This window comes from Loxodonta africana, chromosome 15, assembly GCF_030014295.1.
Source record: "Loxodonta africana isolate mLoxAfr1 chromosome 15, mLoxAfr1.hap2, whole genome shotgun sequence".
Classification (NCBI taxonomy): domain Eukaryota; kingdom Metazoa; phylum Chordata; class Mammalia; order Proboscidea; family Elephantidae; genus Loxodonta; species Loxodonta africana.
The window spans coordinates 1423526-1446020 of NC_087356.1; the positions used below are offsets into that span (position 1 = coordinate 1423526).

Consider the following 22495-nt stretch of genomic DNA (forward strand, 5'->3'; position numbering starts at 1 on the left):
GGGGACCTGTGAGGTGGGGACCTGTGAGGTGGGGACCTGTGAGGTGGGGACCTGTGAGGTGGGGACCTGTGAGGAGGGGCTGTGAGCCCTAGATCAGGGGAGGGGGCGGAGGGGGGAGCCTGGCGCTGCGAACGCTGAAAAAGCTGGGCTTCACCGTCTTCTGCTGCTGCCGTGGGAGTGATAAGGCCTGGAAATGCAAGCCGGAAGTCCCCACCCTCCCCTTCCAGTCTCCCCCAGGTCCTACCAGGGCCAGACCCTGACAAGAATCCAGCTGCTGAGGGAGCCTTGGAGCTGTGCTCCGCAGGGCTCAGCCCCACATCACAGAGCAGAGGACAGAGAGGATACCTGGAGATGAGGGGCGTTAGGAGACAACGCCACCTGGGCCTCAGCTTCCAGGCCTGCCCTTTCCTGACCGTCCAGCCACAACCTCCCCTGAGCCAGTGGCCTCACCCAGTCCAGACAAGATGGACAACCAGACTTACTGCTGGAAGGTCTTCCTACAGGAGGGTTTCGCTTAGACCACAGGTGCTCCGATGGAAAACACTGGCTGTTCTTGTAGGGTTCACAGGGAGGGACCCTGCTTATTTGGACCCACTGGACCCAAGAGGAGCCCCAGATAAAGAGTCTCACAGATAAGAGGTGCTCACCTGGCCCTTCCCTCTTCATTCCCACCTGCGGCCGGCCGGTGCCCTGCCTAGAGGCCTGGAGAACTTTACCCTGCAGCAGGGCAGATCGTGGGGGGCAGGAGGGGCTCCTGGAGTGTTCTTCAGGCTGGCAAGTGGTAGGAAGCCAGCCAGAGAAAGGCAGTTTTGTTTGGAAGGCGCAAGGAGCCCCCAGGCCAGGCTCTTCAGAAGATTCCAGTCATGTGGTCCCTGGCCTTCATCCTTCTCCCCTTGGTCCCTTCTTCCACCAGCCGTTTCCTTGCCTCATTCACACCTGTCAGACAGCAGTGGCCATGGGGCCCTCTGCAGTCCCTCTCCAGAAGAAACCCAGCCTATCCTTTGGGTAGCTCAGCTGTCAGCACCTGGTCAGGTCTCCCTAGCCCTGCCGGCCAGAATGGATGGGTGCTCAGTGCCCACACAGAGACAGCTCTTACCTGTGTTCTATTGCATGAGACCTGGAGGCACAACTTCCCGCCCCTCCTGGCCTCAGGCTGTACCTGCAGGTACCAGGTGGGCCCAGAGTGGGACCTCAGGGAGCTCCTTGCCCAACATGGCTGGATATCATGGGCCTGGCTCCAGAGTCTTCTGAAGCAGCTCAGAGACACCCACCTCGGCCCCTCGCCTCAGCCACGATTCCCAGAGCTTTGCTTTTCTGCCCCACACCTTTCACAGCCCCCTACCCCCATCTGGACTCTTTCTCTCTGCCCAAGTGATCTGGGGTGGGGCTGGGCGTGCTGTGGTATTTATTTGAAGCCCTCTCATTCTTGCGGAGTGCTTGTTCTCTACCAGGGAGGTGGGGTGTCCCAGGCCTCACAGGATGGGGAAAAGGCAGAGGGCTGGGAAGAGCCTCCTGGGAATCCCATCTGCTCCCATAGAGGAGGTGATGGGTCAGGGAAGGGGTGGGGATGGACAAGGGGGCGTTTGTCCCCATGTGGTCCAGGCCCCTGGCAGAAGTGCAAGCTAGTGGCTGGCTCCAGTGGCAGGTCCAGCCCGTCAGGGGCACCAGCTTCATGGAATCATGCCAGATGAGTCTGTGAGCAGCTAGTTAGCGGCGTGTCCAGAAACCCGCCTCCTGCCTCCTTTCTTGAATCAGTCATCAACCTGTACTGAGCAGGCATTTTGTACCAGACACAGGGGACACAGTCCTGCCTCCAGAAGCTCAGGGCCTGGGTGAGGTGGGGGCAGCAAGAGAGGGACAAGAAAAGCAGAGAATGACCAGGAGGGAGGAATGACCAGGAAGGAGGAATGACTAGGAGGGAGGTCCCTGAGAGGTGTGCTGGGGGCTTGGTCATTCAGAATGGCTTACTGGAGGAGGTGCCATTGGTCTGGTCCCCACCCTACAGGGCCTGGTAAAAGATGGGCTGGGAGCTGGCATGAGGGAGGGGTTCAGCAGGTAGCCCTCCCAGGCCAGAGTGTGAAAGGGGACCCCTACAGCAGCAATGCGGGCCCTTGGTGACTATCAAAGGGCCTGGAACGTGCTTGGTGATCACAACATGTCTGTGGGTTCCTGGGGGAAGGAGGTGGGAGGGGGACCAGAATAGCAGGAAACAACCACGTGCTCTGGGCTCCTGGCTGGGGGAGACAGGGAGTCTCCCCAGGCCAAGTCCACGAGGTGAACTTCCAAGGATATGTGAGGGGCCGTGAAATCAGTGAACATGCTGTTGTTGGTCCCATCAAGTCACATCTGACACATGGTGACCTCGGGCGACAGAGTAGAACTGCCCCATAGGGTTTTCTTGGCTGTGAATCTTATGGGGGCAGATGGCCCCACAGCTACTCTAATGGAGCTCTAACACTCGGAGCAGGAGCAAAGACAGAGACCAGGGCTGGGAGGCCTGGCCCCCTGAAGACGCTCTGGTCCAGGAGCCCGCTGGTGGGCGTGGGATATACTTACCCTGCCTCTTTACATCTTTTCTCTACTTGCCAGCTTTTCTAAGGTGCATAAGTAAAAAAAAGTAAAACAAAACAAAGCAAAAAAATGCCCTCAAAATGTTTAATTTTTTCTAAAACAGACAGGAAAGAAAGGCCCTTTAGACTTTGGATGAAGAAAAGTATTTTTATTGTCCCGTTTTATGTGGCACCGTAAAACCTGTGCAGTATAGTCAATAAAAAGCCGGGTCAGTCCTGGGGTCAGCAGTCCTGGCTCTGAGTGGAGAAGGGTGGGTGAGGTTCTGGGGGAGGAAGTGGGGTTCAGGGAGGGGAGGAAGCGGCAGGGGAGGTGCCAGCTGGCTGACTCACAGGGTCCACCCCTCCCCCCGAGCCTCAGCATCCTACCAACCTGGGCCCAGGCCATACACACCCCACAGTAGGCGAGGATCGAGAGGAGGACCCCAGCGCTGGTTTTCTTGGTGTGTTGTCAGCCCAGCCCTGGGAGTGCTGTGGGCACAAGAACCCCTCACGTGACATGTTCTGCCAGGACAGAACATGGAAGGGGACTTCTGGCCAACACCATTGTTTCTAGAAAGGACCGGATAAGACATGGGCCGCACAGGAGGTGTGAGGGCGACTGGGCCAGCGATTTCCTGCTCACCTTAAAGCCACAGAGAGACCATTCTCATCCTGTGAGTCAGAGCCTAGTAGCCTGGAGCCTGGAAGCGCCCTAGCCTGAATTATGGGGTGTAGAACTTCCACGTAATGCTACTTGTTTTGGATTTGCGGCCTGTTGGCATCCTGGACTCCAGTCCAGACCTGCCAGGCCCTGGCTGGGCACCTTTGGGGCTTTCAGGGCCAGCTTCCCCCACTGCACAATAGGGATGGCGCCCACCCAGAAAGCTCACAATGCCGCCTGTCAACAGCACCCGTGCAGGCCTGCTGATGGGGGCTGGAGCAGCCTGGGGTATCTGAGAAACCCACGGGCAGTACAGTTGGGTGAGCACTGGCCAGGAGCACCCTGGTTTCCAGGCACGGCCTGGGGAAAGTTAGCACCTCCTGGCTCTATACCCTACTGGTGCCCTCGGGGACACCCACCCGCCAGCTGTGGCCCTTGGGGCAGGAGCATGCACGTGGAAAGCACTGGTGTGGTCTGCTGCTTCTGTTGGATTACGGCCACTGCATGTAGGAACCTTCCACCATTCCCCACACTTGTCCCGGCCACCCCACCTTGTCCTCTGCAGTGTTTCCTTTACCTTCCTGGCTCACGATCCGCATGGGCCCCGCACAATTCTGCCTGCCTGGCAGGCTGACAGGCCCCACCATGGCCTCCTCAGACCTCCGAGCGGCCCCACAGGGCTACACTGGGGAGTGTGGGATCCTTAAGTGGGCAAAGGCTGTTGGCTAGAGGAAGACAGGCATGCTAGAGCGAGGCTTTCACGCTTCAGCTGTGATTCATAAAGAATCATATATCATCGTAACGCAGTACACATATACGTGCGTGTGTGAGAGGGAGAGAGAGAAATTCCGGGAAACAATATTTCTTTTACTATGGGCGATGCACTTCTTTATTTTTTATTCTTATTTACTTAATTTTTTTATTGCTGGTTGGTGACCCACTAAACTGATTTCACAGCCCACTGCTGGGCCTCAGCCCACAGTCTGGAAAGCCTGGTGCTGGAGAGACTGCAGGAAGGTCAGTGACAGCGGAAAGAGGGAGGGGGTGAGATGGGCTCCGAGTCTGGCCTAGGCGTCATGGGGAGCCAGGGGGCGTTTTAAAGTTGGAGAGGGTGAGGAGTGTGAGTGCCCAAGCAGACTCACTTCCCAGGCAGTCCTCGCCGTGTCACAGGCGGTCCTCGCCGCGTCACAGGTGGTCCTCACCGGTGCTGGGAGAAGGGCTGGTGCTGCCTGGGACACTGTCTCAGGCCGGTTTGTCTAAGTCTCACGGCATAGGAAGTAGAGGGTGTGGCAGGCTCCACCTCTGGGTGGGCTCTTCAGTGGCTTGGCTGTGCTTTCACAGACCCAGGGTCTCCATCTCTCTCCGCCACCCTGACCTAGCTCAGCCTCACATCCAGCAATGCCAGAGCAAGGAGGGGGCCATTTTGTTCTCCGCTTCCTTCTTAGGCACAAGGATGCCTTTCCCAGGAGACCCCCAGGTCACACACACCACTAACAAGGGGATGTGAGAAGCCTAACGGACCCTGGAAGTCACTGGTAGACCCCATCCTTACCCACACCTCCCACCAGTAAGTCCAGTGAAGGCATCTACCCCAGAGAAACAATTTAAAATAAGAAAAATATATCTATGCAACAAGTTATTTAAACCCGTTGCCGTTGAGTCGATTCCGACGCATAGTGACCCTAAAAGACAGAATAGAACGTCCCACAGGGTTCCGAAGGGTGAAACCTTTATGAAAACTGACTACCCCCTCTTTCTCCTGTGGGGAGCCTTGAGGGTTGGAACCACTGACCTTTATGCTTAACCACTGCGCCCCCTGGGCTCCTTGAACAAGTTATTTACTGCAGCACTATCCACAAGAGAGGAAAGGCTGGAACCCCCAGCAGACTGGAAGCCTAACTGAATCAATGATGTTTTATCAATGTGATGGAATACAAGGTTGGCAGTGGAGGTATCATTAAGCCATGAGACAACCTGGAAACGCATCAAAAGAAAGCAGTACGCATGTTCACCATGGTTACGGCCTTGTAAAAAATAAGTGTGAATTAGGAAGGAACATGACAAAGCTTTCAGGTTCGTCTTGCGTGGGAACTCCCAATAGATCTGAACCATCGCCCCAGCGTGGGTCTCCTCTTGTTTTCCCTTTTGAAGGATCTGCTGGGATCAGGAGACCCCAAACTTAATAACGTGGGCAGTAGATACCTAAATATAAGAGACAGCAGTTTTATTCATCTTGAAACTTCGCAATGTCAGCTGGGGTGTAAGGGAGTCCCAGTCCCCACCGTGGACGATACCTGAGGGTCTCCCGTATGCGGCCCACCCATGGGACCAGGGCCCCCAGCTCACATCGCCTGTGGGCCACACAAGCCTCACCTGTCTTTACGTGGGCCTTTTCCTCACAGCCAGGAGATTCTGGGGTTTGTAGTACACACCCTGCATTCTTCTCAGTTCCAGAAAGGGGAAAGAGAGGACACGCTGTAACAAAGATTAAGACAAGCAGTAAGAAGAAGAGTGCGGTTTGGGCGTGAATGAGAGCACCATGCTGACAGAAGGCCGAGCTATGCAGACAAGCCTGCTGGGGGCACCGCCCTGGGCTCCACCAGTTCCCAAACCCACACTACCGCTGACAGGAGCCCCATCTTGCAGGTCTGAAACAAGCCAATCTTCTGGCTCCTCCTTCATCCTTCCTGCGGGGTCATCTCTCGGGTAGCATCTGTCATCAGAACCTCTCAATCTGCCGAGCTGGCTCCACTGATGCCACTGGCCCCTGTGGCCACCCCTGCCCACAGGAGGCCTCTTGGCCCCCAGTGGCTCAGTCCAGGCTGCAGATCCAGCCTCCCAAAAGGCGATTCTCATCACACCCGTTCACATTCAAAAACCTCCAGTAAGTCTTCCCTGTCCAGCACGGCTTCTTTCCTCTTCCTTTTTAAATGCGAAGAATTGTTTGTTTTGGATTAGTTTAAACATGAACATGGTATTACATTCAAACCGACTGCCATCGAGTCAGTCCCAACTATGTGACCTCACGTGTGTCAGAGTAGAACTGGGCTTCATAGGATTTTCAATGGCTAATTTTTCAGAGGCAGATCACCAGGTCTTTTTTCTGAGGTGCCTCTGGGACAGCTCGAACTGTCAACCTTGGGTGAGCAACCCAGCTGTTAACCATTGACGCCACCTATGACTCCACTACATTAAGAACACGCTGTGATAAGTGAATCCCCCCAACTCCCCTGTCCCAAGCCGAGTGGTTCTCCTCCCCAGAGACCACCATGCTGGCTGGTTTGTTGGGTCTTGTTCCAGAAATATTCTATGCATCTATAAACAAGTACACATATACACTAATATCTACACATACATTTTCTTCGTTTTTTATATAAATTGTTACACATCAGGCATGCCGGGCTTGCCTTTTTAAACTCTTGGGGTTTATTCCATTTCAGTATCTAAAGAGTTTTCTCACTCTTTTTGAAGGCAGTGGAGTGTTCCATCGTACAGACATGTCTTAGTCATCTAGTGCCACTATAACAGAAATGCCACAAGTGGATGGCTTTAACAAAGAGAAATTTATTCTCTCACAGTCTAATAGGCTACAAGTCCAAATTGAGGGTGTCGGCTCCAGGAGAAGGCTTTCTCTGTCTGGGGCTCTGGAGGAAGGTCATTGTCATCAATCTTCCCTCGGTCTGGGAGCATCTCAGCACAGGAACCTGAGATCCAAAGGACACGTCCTCTTTGAGGTGCTTCTTTCTTGGTGGTATGAGGGCCCCTCTCTCTCTGCTCCATTCTCTCTTTTATGTTGACAAAGAGGTTGGTTTAAGACACAATCTAATCTTGTAGATCTCATCAATATAACTGCCGCTAATCCATTGCATCATAGTGATAGGATTTACAACACAGGGGAAATCATATCAGACGACAAAATGGTGGACAATCACACAGTACTAGGAATCATGACCTAGTCAAGGTGACAGATATTTTGGGGGGACATAATTCAATCCATGACATTTCACCTTTTGGCCCCCCAAAATTCATGTACTCGCCACATGTAAAACACATTCACGCCATCATACCATAGCAAAAGTCCTAAATCAACTCCAAGTCCAAAATCCCAAAATTCCTCTTTATCTGAGAAATCTAGAATACAAGTTATCCGCTTCCAAAGGTACAATGACAGAACAGGCACAAGCTAGGCATTTCCTTTACAAATGTGAGAAACTGGAGGAAAAGAAGGGATAACAGGCACCAAGGAAGTCAGCAGAACACATTACATTAGGCTTCAAGGCTTTGAAAATAATCCTCTGTTCTTTGAGACCATTTACACAATGGCCCTGCACTGCAGACTCTAGGTATTGGCCACACTCTCCAGATTCTGAATGGAGGCCTCTCGGCCCTGGGCCTCAGCTCCACCTTCCAGGCCCACTTGGACGGCAGCTCTGCTCCCTCGACTTTAGGCTCACCATTTCCTAGTCCATCTGAGTGGCAACTCCACCCTTACAAACACCAGAGGCCATGGCTCCACCCTTTGAAACCCCAAAGGTCATGGCCATACCCTTTGAGACTGAGGCAACTCGGCTTCCTGTGTTCCTTGTCTCTTCAGCTTCTGCTTACTGGTTCCTTGGCCTCTTGGCTCTCGAGCCTCATGTTCGCATCTGCCCTGGGACCCGACCCCCTCCCGTCCTTGGTGTCATTCCCAAAGATGATGGCCAGTGTTGCCAGCCATTATACAACACTTATCCATGCCAAAGATTCATCAAATTCTTGCAGAGCCATGTGAGCAGAGGGCCGGTGAACCCCATCTCCTCTATTTGATGGACAGAGACATTGAGGCATTAAAAAAAAAAAGACCCAAACCCTACGAGTCAATCCTGACTCACAGCAACTGTGTAAGACAGAGTAGAACTGCCCCATAGGGCTTCCGAGGCTATAATCTTTACAGAAGCTGACTGTCACATCTTTCTTCTGAAGAGCAGTTAGTGGGTTCGAACTACAGACCTTTTGGTTAGCAGCTGGGCACTTAACCACTGTGCCACCAGGGCTCCTTCCATTGAGGCACAGGCGAGTTAACTAACTTGCCCAAGAGGCAGGGCCAGGATTCAAACCCAGGAAGAGTGGCACGGCATGGTGTGTGGACAGGAGTGGGTAAGCCTGGAAACCGAGGCGCGAGCTCCAGAGGAGGTACTCAGTCCTGGCTGCATGTTAGAATCACCTGGGAAAATTCTAAAACACAGCCTTCCTTGCAGCTGACCCAGAATCTCTGGAGTGGCTCCCAGGCCTCGGGACTTGTTTCAGGTCCCCGGATGACCCCAGAAGGCAGCCAGGGTTCGGAAGTGCTGCTCTGAGGGTGAGGCTCTGAGGGGAAAACCCAAGTACCTTATAAGCTTCTTATCCTTGTGCATTTTTTTTTTTAATTTGATTCTTTTCTTAAGCCCTTTTCAAAGCAGTAAGCACTCTCCCAGAGTGACCCAGAGCCCTGGTGGCGTAGTGGTTAGGAGCTCAGCTGCTAACCAGAAGGTTGGCAGTTGGAATCCCCCAGCTGCTCCTTGGAAACCCTACGGAGCAGTTCTACTCTGTCCTGTAGGGTCGCTGTGAGTCGGAATCGACTCGAGGGCACTGCGTTTTAAGAGTGACCTAAGAGTTTTTTTTGTTGTGTCTTTTTTCATTTTGAACTCTTAAGTTGCAGCCTCATTGATGTATCCCAACCCATCACAGCTCATTTTGAACTCTTAAGTTGCAGCCTCATTGATGTATCCCAACCCACCACAGCTCTTATCCTCATTTGAAACTTCAATTGTGCCCGTCTTTGACCAGCAGGACCTCCCGGGTCCCTTTGATGTGAGCCCAGAGGCCTTTGCCAGTTTTCGTGGCATCAGGTGTGACAGGATGTGCAGGCTCCTGTTCGCTGCCCCAGGCCTGAGTCAGCCGTGTCTCCTGGAGCCCTGGCTCCTTGGGCTCCAGTTAGGGGGCCGTCACTCCACTTTTCATGCTCCAGTTCTTGAAGCAGATTTCTAAACATGGGCGGGCTCCACATTAGCTCCATCCTGCCTTAAAGGATCCTTTCAGGTTTCAGTTTAGCCTTTGGAAATGTGTAGGTGAACAATCTTGTTCATACAAAAAAGACCCTACCAATGTTGAACTTGAAATACACTTGATCTAAATGTCTTATCAGAATAAAACAATCCTCCACTTTGAGGGCCAGTCCCAACCATCTGAAAATATCTCCCACTCTTGTTGCTGGGTGCCGTCAAGTCAGTTCCTACTCATAGTGACCTTAACTAGGTCAATTAGCATATCATAATCCATACAGAAGGTTCTACTTCGTACCTTGGTGCGTAGTGACCCGGATCTTAAAAACTTTTGAGCGGCCATATAAGATACAGTAATTGGTCTCTTCCTGTCCTGTCTGGAGCAAAGAAGAGTGAAGAAAACCAAAGACTCAAGGAAACAATTTGTCCAAAGAACTAACGGACCACGTGACCCACGGCTTCCATCAGTCTGAACCCAGGAGAACCCAGTGGTGACCAGGACCACAATAGTAGGTCATGGACAGAGTGGGGGAGATATGTAGGACAAAATTCAGACTCATAAATAAGATCAGACCTACTGGTCTGATGGAGACTGGTGGAACCCCCAAGACTATGGCCCTTAGACACCCTTCAAACTTGGAAGTGAAACCACTCCCGGGGATCCCATTATAGCCACACAATAGGTAGGCCTATAAAGTGAACAATAACCCCAGTGAGGAACACACATCTCAGAACAGTCAGCTGTAAGAGGACTAAAGGGCAGCATTTGCCCAGAAGCCCAGTTCAGAAGGACGGTAGGGCAAGGAAAGCTGGGCAAGTGGACACGGGGATCCCAGGGAGGAAGGGGGAGAGTGCTGACACATTCAGGGGTTTGCAGCCAACGTCACGAAACAAGCCATGTATAAATTCTTGAATGGGAAGCTAATTTGCTCTGTAAAGTTTCACCTAAACCACAATAAAACATTAAAAACAAAATGAAGGGTAAAATGGGTTGGCAGTTTAGGCTACTAGGAAATTTTGGAAAGCAAAAGTACGAATTTTATTGAAAAAAAAAAAAGGCAAAGACAAATACTTGACATTCTAGTACCTGTAACGAATCCAATGTGGACTGCTTGAGACAGACATGAGGAAATGACTTTAGTTGGGCTGACGTTCACCTGGAGCCCGCCCTTGGCCGTGAACTTTAGTGGGGCTGACGTTCACCTGGAGCCGGCCCTTGGCCGTGGGCCCTTCTACTGTTGAGCAGGTAGAGGGGTGTGGAAATAAAAAATAAACAGCACTCCTCTTCTTAACACTGATTATGCAACGCTAAAGCCATCCCAAAGACTCCCACACAACTGGAGCAGACCCCCAGGCCCTCAGAGGCTCTTGACTTGTCCTAGAGAGTACAAGTAGGGACGGGGATCCCCAAACCTCAGCTGGGACCCAGAGGAAGAGGCCACTGACGGGTTCTGTGGGACTGGACCAGTGTGAGACCCCATCAAGGCCTTTGGTTCAGTCCAACAGATCCCCAGTGGGTCTCCACAGGCTATCTCCCAGCCCATCCCAGGTACTTCTGCCTGCCCCTGCCTTTGGGATGTGAAATCTGGTTTGGGAGAGGCCACAAGTGTCCTAAACCATGCACGGGCTCCACTGGGGACTGCCTGTGTGACCTCAGGCCTCGGGCTCATCGAGTATAAAATGAGCTAATATAAGGTTCTCTGGGTGGTACGAATGGTTAAGTGTTTGACTACTAACCAAAAGGCTGGTAATTTGAACCCATGCAGAGGCACCTTGGAAGAAAGCCTTGGCAACCTGCTTCCAAAGGTCGCAGCTTTATAAACCCTATGGAGTGCAGTTCTACCCTGCACACAGATGGGACTGCTACGTGTCAGAATGAACTTGATGGCAACTAACATCAGTATTAGTACCAGGTTGTGGAGAGAAATAAACACAGAGATGCATATAACATGCATGTGACTGTACCTGACCGGAGCAGCCTTGATGGCAGGATTGGGCACAACCCCTTTGGAGGCACTGACTGAGACTGGGTGGGGTGAGGCACCTTGGCTCTGCCCCTGGACCTGGCCCAGGTGAGGTGGCTGTAAGCAGCACATGTATCCAGTGGCGGCTCTTGTCTTAAAGGCCCAGAGGGAGTTGAAATTGTTGCAGGAACTAAACGAGGCAATCTCAGCGAATGGCTTTATAACTGGAACCTGTAAACCAACCAAACCGTTGCTGTCGAGTCGATTTTGACTCATGGCGACCCTGTGGCTGGAAAGCATCTGGTGGATGTGAAGTGCTGGGGGTGGTATCACACATACACTAAAAAACGTTCTTTATGTTCCTTGAGCCCCCTCCCCACCTCCTGTATCCCAGGACCGTACTGGGGCACCAGGAATTCTGCACAGAGTGGCACAGTGCAGGGCTCTGTCCTCAGGGCCCGATGTGAGCCTAAGATGGTACTAGTGTGGGTGCAGTCACCAAACCCTGAAGGCCACACTAGCATTGTTTGTGTGCCCATCCTGTGCCAGCCTTTCTACCCAGTTCCCATGGCTTGGCGGGGGTCGCTTGGCAGGTGCTTCACCAGCCAAGCCTTGGCACCTGCCTGCAGCCTCAGCAGCCTGGGTCACTGGGATGGACACGCAGGCGCCCAGTTCTGGGGAGCCTGAGGATGGCAGCTGCAGCCCCTCAACTCCCCCCTCCTCCAATCAGAGCGATGACTACCAACTGACCTTCACTGGAGAAACTCCTAAGGGTTGTATTTCAGAAGAAAGGAAATAACCTTGGGGGAAATTCTGAGAGGCAAGAATATTTTCATGACTCTGGGTCAGGACAGGTTTGTTCAACTTGACAAAAAAGAACAAAAAGATGGATATGTTCAACTCCATTAAAATCAAGAACCCAGTTCATCAAAAATCAAACCAAAACCAAACCACCAAGTGGATTCCGACTCAGAGCCACCCTACAGGACAGAGGAGAACTGCCCCATAGGGTTTCCAAGGAGCAGCTGGTGGACTCACACTGCCGACCTTCTGGTTAGCAGCCGAGCCCTTAACCACCACACCACCAGTTCATCCAAAGACACCGTGAAGTCTGTGAGCCACGTGCTGGCAGAAGACACCTGCAGCAGTTACGACAGATGGCAAGACCCAGGTTAGTAGAAAGAATTTCTATGGATCAGTAAGAAAATGACAAATCTATAAAAAATTTGTAATCAATAAAAAATTTCATAGAAGAAATATATATTATATGGCTAGTAAATCTTTGAAAATAAGCTCAATGTCATTAGTAATCACGAAAATTAAAATTAAAATCTAATGAGATATATAGAAAATCCCAAGGAATCTACTGAGAAAAAAAAAAATTCCTTGAACCAATGAGTAAGTTTAGCAAGTCATAGTGTACAAAGTCAACAAACACGCACACAAACAGTCAATCACATTTCTACGTACTAGCAATGAGCAATTAGGAAACGAAGTTTTAAAAAAGCTGTTTATAATAGCTCCTCCCAAAGGAAATACATACTTGTAAAATACAACGAAATGTGTACAGGATCAATGTGCTCAAAACCACAAAACATTGATTAAAAAAAGGTCGTAGAACACCTTAATAATCGGAGGGACATACCATCTCCACGGCCTGGAAGATTGAGCACAGTGAAGATGTCAGTTCTCCCCGGCCTGAGCTACAGGCTTAACACAGCTCCGATCAAAACCCCAGCAGGATTTTGTATAGATATTGACAAGCCGATTCTAACTCTATGTGTTGGGAAGAGGATCAGCCTGTCTCTTGAGATGGAGAGGACCCCGAGAAATGGTTTGTCCTTGAGGGCTCTGCTCAGAAGTGACTCACCCGCAATGGCAAGTTTATTGACCACTACAGATTTATAGAAAGTATTAAAATGTGATGGTGTGATGCCTCCAAACCACAGACCCAGGGGCTGTCCCCATCATCTCAAATGTTTGGTGATCTTAAAGTCCAGCAGGTTCTTTTTCTTTTTCAAAATTATTTTATTACTTTATGAGGGATAAACTCCTGCGTACCCATTATCGGGCGTAAGAAATAGAATATTATCATTGGAGCCCCTGTATACCTTTCCTGAAGCCATAACCCTCTCTCCCAGCTGGGTCCTCGCTCGGCAGGTTCTGAGGGAGGCGGGTTGTGAGGGAGGCAGTCGTGAGGGAGGCGGGTTGTGAAGGAATTTGGAAATGGCGCTAACGGTATGCACACACTACCTGGGCCAGGAAGACACAAACATTTACGGGCCAGATTTTGTACCTGTTGGATTTGAGGAGTTGAGGGCCAGGGCCAAGAAGGTGAGGCAAGTGAAGCGCCTGGGGTGCAACATGTCATTTGGCACTCACCCTCAGAGTTGTGCCAATGCCAAGGGACACCCAAGCAGAGATGTCCAGTGGCAGGTGGGCTCATGGTCTGCAGACCAGAGAGAGAAAAGGGCTGGAGGCAGGTCTGGGCTCACCCACCCATGTGGTGTTTAAGCCCAGGTTTAACAGCAGTGAGGAGAGGGAGAACCGAGGAGGCCCCAGGGAAGAGGAGATGGGAAACTCTCAGGCAAACAGCAGAACTACTTGGTGCTAGCACCAGCCCTCTCCCCCAGGCCTCTTGCCAGACATGCCGTCTGCTGGACATTCTGTTCCTCCCCTGGGCTCACCAGCATGGGTGCAAACCCAACCCAAAAGCACACAAAGACAGAGCCAAAAGAGAAGACAAGAAAAAGGTTTGGTTTCTCCAACAAGGAGACATAAGTAGCTGGACAGAGTTGCCCAGCTGTGACTCCAGCTGGGGTGAGATTCTATAACCCTGGGGCTCCACAGGGCCGGGCAGGCACGGCCAGTGAGTGAAGGGAGTCCAGAAAAGGAGAGTGTTACCCCACAGCGTAAGTGAGCATGGTATGGGGGTGGGAAAGCTGGGGGATGTGGTCCACTAGGGACTCCAGGTCTTTCCTAAAAGGACAGCAGCAACCCGTTCCCACCTACCGTGGCCAGAACTAAGAAATGTCTGAAATCTGGATTTTTCATGTGAAATATCCCATTTTAAATGTTAGCAATTTATTCAGAAATGTTGTAAAAACTGTACTTGTCAATCCTGTTTGGGCCAAGAACAAATTCTGCGGGCTGAATTTGGCCAAGTCACTCTGTTTGCAACCTCTGTGTTAGCTCCTTGAATTTTCTAACAATTAAAAAAAAAAAAAAATTACTGGTCAAGTCGATTCTGACTGACGGTGACCCCATGTGCTACAGAGCAGAACTGAGCTCTACAGGGTTTTTTCATTTTTGGGGCTGTGGTCTTTACAGAAGCAGACCACCAGCCCTTTCTTCTGCAGTGCCACAGGGTAGGTTTGATCCTCCAACCTTTTGGTTGGTAGCCAAGTGCAAACCATTTGCGCCCCCCAGGAACCTCATTTTCTGACGAGGACCTGGGTTGACTGTGACTCAGAGGGGCAAGTTTTCCCCGTTGCCCTCTTGGCCCCCACCTGACTTCAGCTGGATGGGGGGAGGAGAAGATGCCCTGCGAAGGGAAATGGGCCCTTCACAAGTAACGAAGCCTCTTCCTTTATATTTTCTCTTACAGATATTTGGGTGCTGGGTCTGGATCCTGGTAGCCGCCACCCACGTAGCAAACCCGTTGCTGCAAGGATGGGTGTTATACGTCTCGCTCACCTCATTCCTCATCTCCCTGATGTTCCTGCTGTCTTACTTGTTTGGATTTTACAAAAAATATGACTCCTGGAGAATCCTGGTAAGAACCAGTATCCTGGGACTTGTGAGGACAATAGGCTCTTCTGGATGGGGTGGGAGAACTGGAGACCGGGGAGCAGAGACTCCTCCAGGGAGAAGCCCGTAGGAACCGAGACTTTTTACTCTAATGTTTTAATATTAAACCAGATTAAAGCATTCCTCTGCCAGAGCAACTGTTTCATGGTACTCCCTCCCCTGCCCTCCCTGTACAAGTGTACACGCTGCCCCGCGGTCACGCACAAGGGTACGCGCTGCCCCGCGGTCACGCACAAGGGTACGCGCTGCCCCGCGGTCACGCACGAGCCCACGCTGACGTTCCCTACCTTTGATTTAGGGTGAAATCACTGGAGCAACATTGAAGGAGATGCTGGTAGAAGAAAAACCACCCCAGTCTCATGACACCACTGGGTTCTTTCTTCCATGTTCCGTGTGAATTTTATGCAGTGTGTATATAGGGAGCCCTCGTGGTGCAGTGGTTAGGAACTTGGCTGTTAATCAAAAGGCCAGCAGTTCGAATCCACCAGCTGCTCCTTGGGAACCCTGTGGGGCAGTTCTCCTCTGTCCTATAGGGTCACTGTGAGTCGAAATCAGCTCCATAGCAATGATTTTTTTTTATTTATATATATATATACATATACACAGATACATACACACACATATATTTTAAATCACATTGAACAATTTTAGATATAGATTCTTCCATTTAATATTAGATAATTAACTTTTTTCATGTTGCCACATCCTTGATAACCATTTAAACGTTTTCTGTATTGAACAATTTAAAATATACACAAAAGTTGAGAGAAACGTATTAAGAACTTTGTGTAAGCATAACCCAGATTCTAGCATTATCAACATTTTACCACACTTGCTTTATCTAGCCTTTTTTTCTGAAGAATTTTAAAACAAACCCCAGACATCATGTCATCCCACCCCACACACTTTAAGTATATCTAAAAAAAAAAATGCAACCTTTCTTACATTATCACACCTGTACAAAGTTAGCAATGATTCCTTGGCATCACCTAAGACCCAGCTCATGTCTAAATTCCCCCAACTCTCCCCCAAATGTCTTTTTTCAGTTGGCTTGTCTGAACCAGGATCCCCAGAAGGGCCACACATTGCACCTGGCTGTTATGGTTCTTGGGTGTCTTACAAACTAGAAAGGCCTCACTGCCAGTGACTTGCTGAAGAAACCAGGCCAGTGTCCTACGGGAGGGCTGGCATCCTGGATGTCTGTGTGCTCCTCCTGTGGCTGTCTCTGTTCTCCTCCAGACGCTGTGTTTTTTGTCAGCTGGGAGTCAGCACCAAAGGCTTAGCTGGAAACATGTTAAACACTTCTGGCAACAACACTTTTCAGGTGGCTTCCCACGGGCGACTGGCGGTCCCTCCCAGGCAGGAGACAGCCTGACCCCTCTCTTATATATTTCTCTAATATTTCATTTGGGGTTGCAAAATGCAAATTTGCCAATTGTAACATTCCTTCTAGAATTGATAACCAAAAACCAAACCAAACCCATTGCCATCGAGTCGATTGCGACTTATAGTGACTCTATAGGACAGAGGAGAACTGCCCCACAGGGTTTCTGAGCGATGCCTGGTAGAATCAAACTGCCAACCTTTTGGCTAGCAGCCAAGCTATTAACCACTGTGCCATCAGGGCTCCTGATAACCATTGTTATCAGTACTGTTGAGAGGTTCAAAATTTGAAATCTGGAATCAGCTAAGTGTCAATGTCCTCATCTGTAAACTGGGGATAATAACAGCAGACACCTCATGGATTGGCCATGAACTTCAAATGAGATCACAGTGTATACTGTTGAGCACAATGAGCAGCACAGAGCAGGTCTTCAGAATGCTAATGGTTATTAACATAATCTTGGTGTTAAGGTGGCCTGGGTTCGAAATGTAGCTTAGTTATTTATTCACCGACCTTAACCTTGATCTTCAGCTTCCTCAAAACGGGGCTAAAGATAAACAGTACCTACCTCATTGTTGGCAAGTTTAAATGAAATAAGTGAGAAAAAGCTTAGCATAGAGCTTAGCCTGGAAAAAGTACTTAATAAATGTTGCTAGTTATGATATTATTATCCTTGTTTATTAATTCCCCTACAGTCCATTACATAGTAGTCTCTAGTAGAAATACTGCAAATAAAAGTAGGAGTTTGGGAGGTGGAACTTGTCTTTTTATTTCCCTCCTGCCAGTTATATAACCAAAAAAAAAAAAAAAAAAAAATTGAAACCCAACCCAAATCCACTGCCAACAAGTCAATTCTGACTCATAGTGACCTTATAGGACACAGTAGAACTGCCCTATAGGGTTTCCAGGGAGCAGCTGGTGGATTCAAACTGCCAACCTTTTGGTTAGCAGCCGATTTCTTAAGCGCTGCGCCACCAGGGCTCCCCACGTTGTGTAGTCAGAGAGAGAAGTGCCCACCTGCTTACGCACCCCATGACTGTGGCCTCTGCTCTGTGTTTCCAGGACAGCCTGTACCACGGGACCACCAGCATCCTGTACATGAGTGCCGCTGTCTTGCAAGCCCACGCGACCATAGTTTCTGAGGTCCAGGACGTTTCCAAATACTACGTGAATGCCGCAGCCTCGGTGAGCGGCTCTGTTGCTGCTGGGCAGGAACACTGCAAGCCGCCGTTGCTGGAGGGTACTGCATGAGGCTTAATTCTGCCTCGTGTGGAACAAATGACCCTGAGCCCTCAAGCTGGAGGAGCCATGGAGGATGGAGAGGGATGTGTGCGTGCATGTGTGCGCGTGTGTGTGTTCACGTGTTTACCTGTGTTTCTGAGCTCACACCACTTGCAGACCCAAGTTCAGGTGTCACCTCTTGCCTTCTGTGTTTTCCCACCTCAGCCTTGCTCCCTTTGGCATCCACCACGCAGCCTTCAGAATAATTTTTTTCCAAAACACGAATTGGAAATGTGCATCTCTCTCTCCTGCTGAAGGTCTTTTGATGGGTCCCACTGCCTGCAGAGTGAGGCCCTGAAGCTCAGATTCTTCAGCCCGTTTCCTCGTCCTTTTATTTCAGTGACAGAGGGACGATACAATGACTGGCAGAACCCAAGACTGGTGGTCCCGCCAATTCCCAGGAAGGGCAGAGCTCCCCACACTGCTGGCACACTGGGGCCAGAGACTTTCTAGCCTTTCTGCACATCAGCGTCTGTTTCTCCCTTTGCCGACTGGCACCCTTACATGGCAGGGAACACACAGCTGGCCAGTTCCTCCTCCAGCCTGACCCTCTCCATTGATCCTACCTTGAAAACTTCAAGGAAGGACTCCATCACTCAAGCTGAATTCACATCCAACCCTGGACCAGCCAACTGTTGCTGGAAAGGTGAAGCCCTCTGTCAGCCTGCCAGGGAGCTCTCTCAGGGATCACACGCAGAGGAACAGATGGGGTGAGAGGTGCTGTCCCCACAGTAAGGAGAGGGTGCTGGCAAAGAGTGGTGATCCACCAGAGTGGCCATGAGTTCTTTTCATCTGCTTTTCCAGGCTGTCTTCTTCCTTTCCCTCCTCGGCCAGCTATTTTCACTTCCTTAAACTTACAACACACTTTTCTTTCTCAGAGCCTCTTCCCAGGTCATTCCCTCCACCAGAAACTCTTCCTTGGCTCATCCATCTGTCAACTTGCCCTGGCCCTGGAAGATCCGGCCGAAACCCCTCCCAACCCAGGATAAGCAGGCACTCCCCACTGGCGCACAGCGTTTCTGTCCTGGGTCCTTTGCTAAAGCGGGTCCTTGCAGGGCTGAGCTGTTACTTTCCTGCCCCCTCCCCCAGAGCAGACAGGTGCAGGCTTCGCAGGTTTGGGGTAGGGTCCCAGGGAGCTGTGCTCTGTGACAGCAACATCCGCCACCTCAGAGCTGACCATCCTGCCCAGATCCTAGAGACATGACTTTCCTCGGGGTTAATTGGTGGCAGAGCTGTAACTGGGTCTTCCTGCCTGCCATGTGGTCTAGGGGCCAGGCAGCCAGAAGGCCAGCCCGGGTTGGAAAGTCTTAACACCTTGCAGTCTCACTCACCGCCAAGGCTAAGCACGTGGGAGGCACCGGGACCCTCCCCCCACAAGCCTGGAAAACGTGTGAGAGCTTTTTTCTTTCTGCCACAGACGGGCACGTGCCACAAGTTACAGCATACCCCTGACTCCCTGCCTCTGTTTCCCCTTCTGTTACATGACCAGGGAGATGTAACCAGAATGTGGCCTTTCCAAAAGAGAAAAAAAAAAAACTCTGTATTTTTCCTGGAGGGTTCGCTGCCCCACATGGGCGGGGGAGGGGCTCAGATGCCTTCTCACATGGGGGTGCTACTGTTGGTTTTAGCCAGGACTCGTGAGGGGGTGGGAACAGAGACCCAGGAAAGGGGGCTTATCCCATTATGATTTTGTGTTTGTGAATGATTGTTGATTGGCTGAATCCCTCACTAGACTGTAAATTCCAAGGTGGAGCGGCTGGGGGTTGTGGTCGCTGTCCTGAGAGAAGCAGGAGCAATCATGTAGTTTTAAGCATGGGAGCAGACTGGTGGGGACAGGGCGGACAGGAAGTGGACAAGTCAGAAGGCAAACAAGAAGTCCTGGCGAGGGGTGATGGCGGCTTGACAAGGCTGGCAACCATGTCAGTGGTGGGAATGACAAGCAGACTTATCAACAGATACTTGGGAAGTAAAATCGGTAGAGCTTGGGAATGGCTTTGGACACGGCAGATGAGGAAAAAAGCAGTCCGAAGGCTCACAGGTTCTTGGCTTGGGTAGCTGGGTGAAAATGAGGATCCTGGAGCAGACCGAGCTTGTGAGGCTTGTGAGGAAATATCAGGAGTCCAGTATGGGCCATTAAGAGCTTGAGATGTCTCTGAGGCATTCAAGAGGAGCTGACAAGCAGGAGCCCAGAGCACAGTGCTGGACCAGAAAGTAAAAGGGGGGGAGTTTCAGAACACACACAGGAACTGAAGATGGGCATGGGAGAGATCGCCTAGGAGGAGAGAACAGCATGAGAGAAGAGTGTCCAGGCCAGGGGGAGGGTTGTCTGCAGGTGACGGGGAGATGGCAGTCGGAGCGGGACACCAGCAGAGGGTGGGTCAGGAGGGCCCAGGGCTGGAGAGCTTCCAAGAGGATGGAGTAGTTGGCTCTGTCAGACGTTTCTGAGAGGTCAAGGAAGATGAGGCTGGCCAGTGGCTGCCGCCCCCAGGCCGGCCAGGGCATGGGGCAGAGAGGGGACCCAGCGGGGTCAAAACATGTGGCCTCCTAGGCTGCGAAGGCCACCGACCCCTGGAGGAGTGAGGGGCGGGAGCCGTGGTGGCCATTGCTAACACATGACTTCCCGTCTTCTTCCAGCTCTTTGCCTTCGTCACCACCCTGTTCTATATTCTTCACGCCTTCAGCATCTATTACCACTGAGAATCAGGACGCCACACTGGAGCGGGCAGTGCTCTTAAAAACCTGGAGTATTGGACCCGAAAATTAGTTTTCAATCTTTGCCATCTGGATGATAAACAGAAAATCAACTAAAACACCAGCAGGACCAACAGACCATCTTGTCAGACTGAGCGATAAGACTACACTGTGGCATATCTGTTTGGACTTTTAATTCATTGTGTAGAACATGAAAAGGCTGTTATTTTCTTTTACCTGCCTCTTGGAATTACATGACAAGGAACATAACTCTAGAAAACTAATATCTAAGGCACTCAGCTCCACTTCTGTCACACCTGTTTGGGGATCCTGTCTCAGCGGTGGGGTTCCCTCCCTGTCGGTTTAGGGGAACATTGGGCCATGGATGGTTCAGGTCTAATGCTGGTCCACAGACCTTGTTCCTGCTCCATGGTTCAGCATCTGCTGTGGGCCAGTGGTCCAAATCGGCTCTCCCGCCACCCCCACAACACCACCAGGGAAGCCAACAAGGACAAGCCATACTGCCCACCACCCTTCCCTTCCCCTTCCTTTCCCTTCCAGCATTGGGATCCAAGAACTATCTGCTCAAAGTCAACCTTGAGGGTAGTTTTGTGGGGAAAATAAATGCTTGACTATACAAAACTGTTATAAATAAGGCCTGGGGGAAATCCCTGACTGATGCAAACTATTACTGGAGGTTTGAGTCTACCCAGAGATGCCTCAAAAGAAAGGCCTGGCAATCTACTGGTGATCTACTTCTAAAAAGTCAACCACTGAGAGCCCTGTGTAGCACAGTCCTACTGTGACACACACGGGGTGGGAGCTGGTTGGTAAGGCCTGGGGGACAGGCGAGAGATTGGGGAGGGAGGGCATGAGAAGGCCGTGGCCTGACTCTTCGTAAGTCGGGGTGCTCAGAAGAGAGCACGGCTAGAACACCCCTGTGCCAGGCCTACAAGACCTCTCCCCAAGGAAGTCAGCTCATCCTTCAGAAAAGCCCCCGGTGAAGGAGATGGGGACACTGCAGCCAGGAATTCTCTGGGCTGTGTCACTTCCACGTAGGAGGAAAATGTGGACCGAGTCACCTCATCAGGGAACGAAAAGATGGCTGTCACAGAAATCGTGACCTTCTCTGCGTCACCTGCTCTCTGTGCATTCAGCAGCTTGAATGGTTCTTCCCCCCCCACCCCCCACCCCAGCTGACACCCCTGCTTCCCCAGAGGCTGGGGCGGGGCTGAGAACCCTCAGCTACCAGGCTCACGCAGATCTCGCTCGCACCTTTGGACCATTCTCAAAGAGAAGATGAGCTGTTCCCACAAAACGTAAAATCACGGTGCTTGCTTTCAAAGTCAACGTCTTCCCAAAGGAAGCTAGGCTTTTTGGAGCTCCACCCAGCGTTCCCTCTGGCTGGCTTCAGCCCCTCGTCATCTCTGTGCTGTGTCTCCTCACCCGGGTCCAGCAGGGCTCAGCCGGTACCTGCTGGATTTTGAAATGAAATGAATTATAGTGTGAAAGGAACTTGTCTTGAGGCCACTGGGGCTTACAGTGCTGTGTCAATTGTATTCTGCTCCTGGGGTGAGGAGCGAGCTCTGGCTTGCCCACCGTTCCCTGCTCACGCTGACGTCCTGAGAAGCCACCATTTACCTGTCATGTGATTGCCTGGCAGCTGTCTGGCGATTATCGTTCAATGTTTACTGAGTAGTCACATCCAAATAAACGTTGTTTGTACAAGGCACTGAGTTGGTCGCTTTCATATGGTCAGCCGTTTGAACTTGCCCACAATTTCATAGGTCCTGTCGGCAATTTTGGAGCCCTGGCGGCACAGTGATTAAGAGCTCAACTGCTAACTAAAAGGCTGGCAGTTCGAATCCACCAGCCGCTCCTTGGAAACACTGGGGGGCAGTTCTACTCTGTCCTATAGGGTCACAGTGAGTCAGAATTGACTCGACGGCAACAGGTTTGGATTTTTGGCTTGGTAGCAGTTTCACCAAAGGCAATCCTTGACAGGTTAAGAGTTGGCAACTGAAGTCACCCAAAGGCAGACGCCCACCCAGCTGTCCTTGCTTCTAGGGCAGCGTGCCAGGTGAGGACACATTTGCCACCAGGATTCAGAGTTTGTGGTGCCCACCCCTGTGCAG

At 51.1% G+C, this 22495-nt stretch overlaps 1 protein-coding gene across 1 annotated transcript in view; it reads left to right on the forward strand.

Moving 5' to 3' along the window:
- MALL (mal, T cell differentiation protein like) overlaps window positions 1–20980 on the forward strand; it is a 27022-nt gene extending 6042 nt beyond the window's left edge. Inside the window, exons 2-4 of the mRNA XM_003421990.2 lie at window positions 14802–14969; window positions 17451–17573; window positions 20304–20980. Coding sequence (XP_003422038.1) covers window positions 14802–14969; window positions 17451–17573; window positions 20304–20366 — 354 coding nt within the window. The 3' untranslated portion in view covers window positions 20367–20980. The remainder of the gene's footprint in view (window positions 1–14801; window positions 14970–17450; window positions 17574–20303) is intronic.
- The last annotated feature ends 1515 nt before the right edge of the window (window positions 20981–22495 follow it).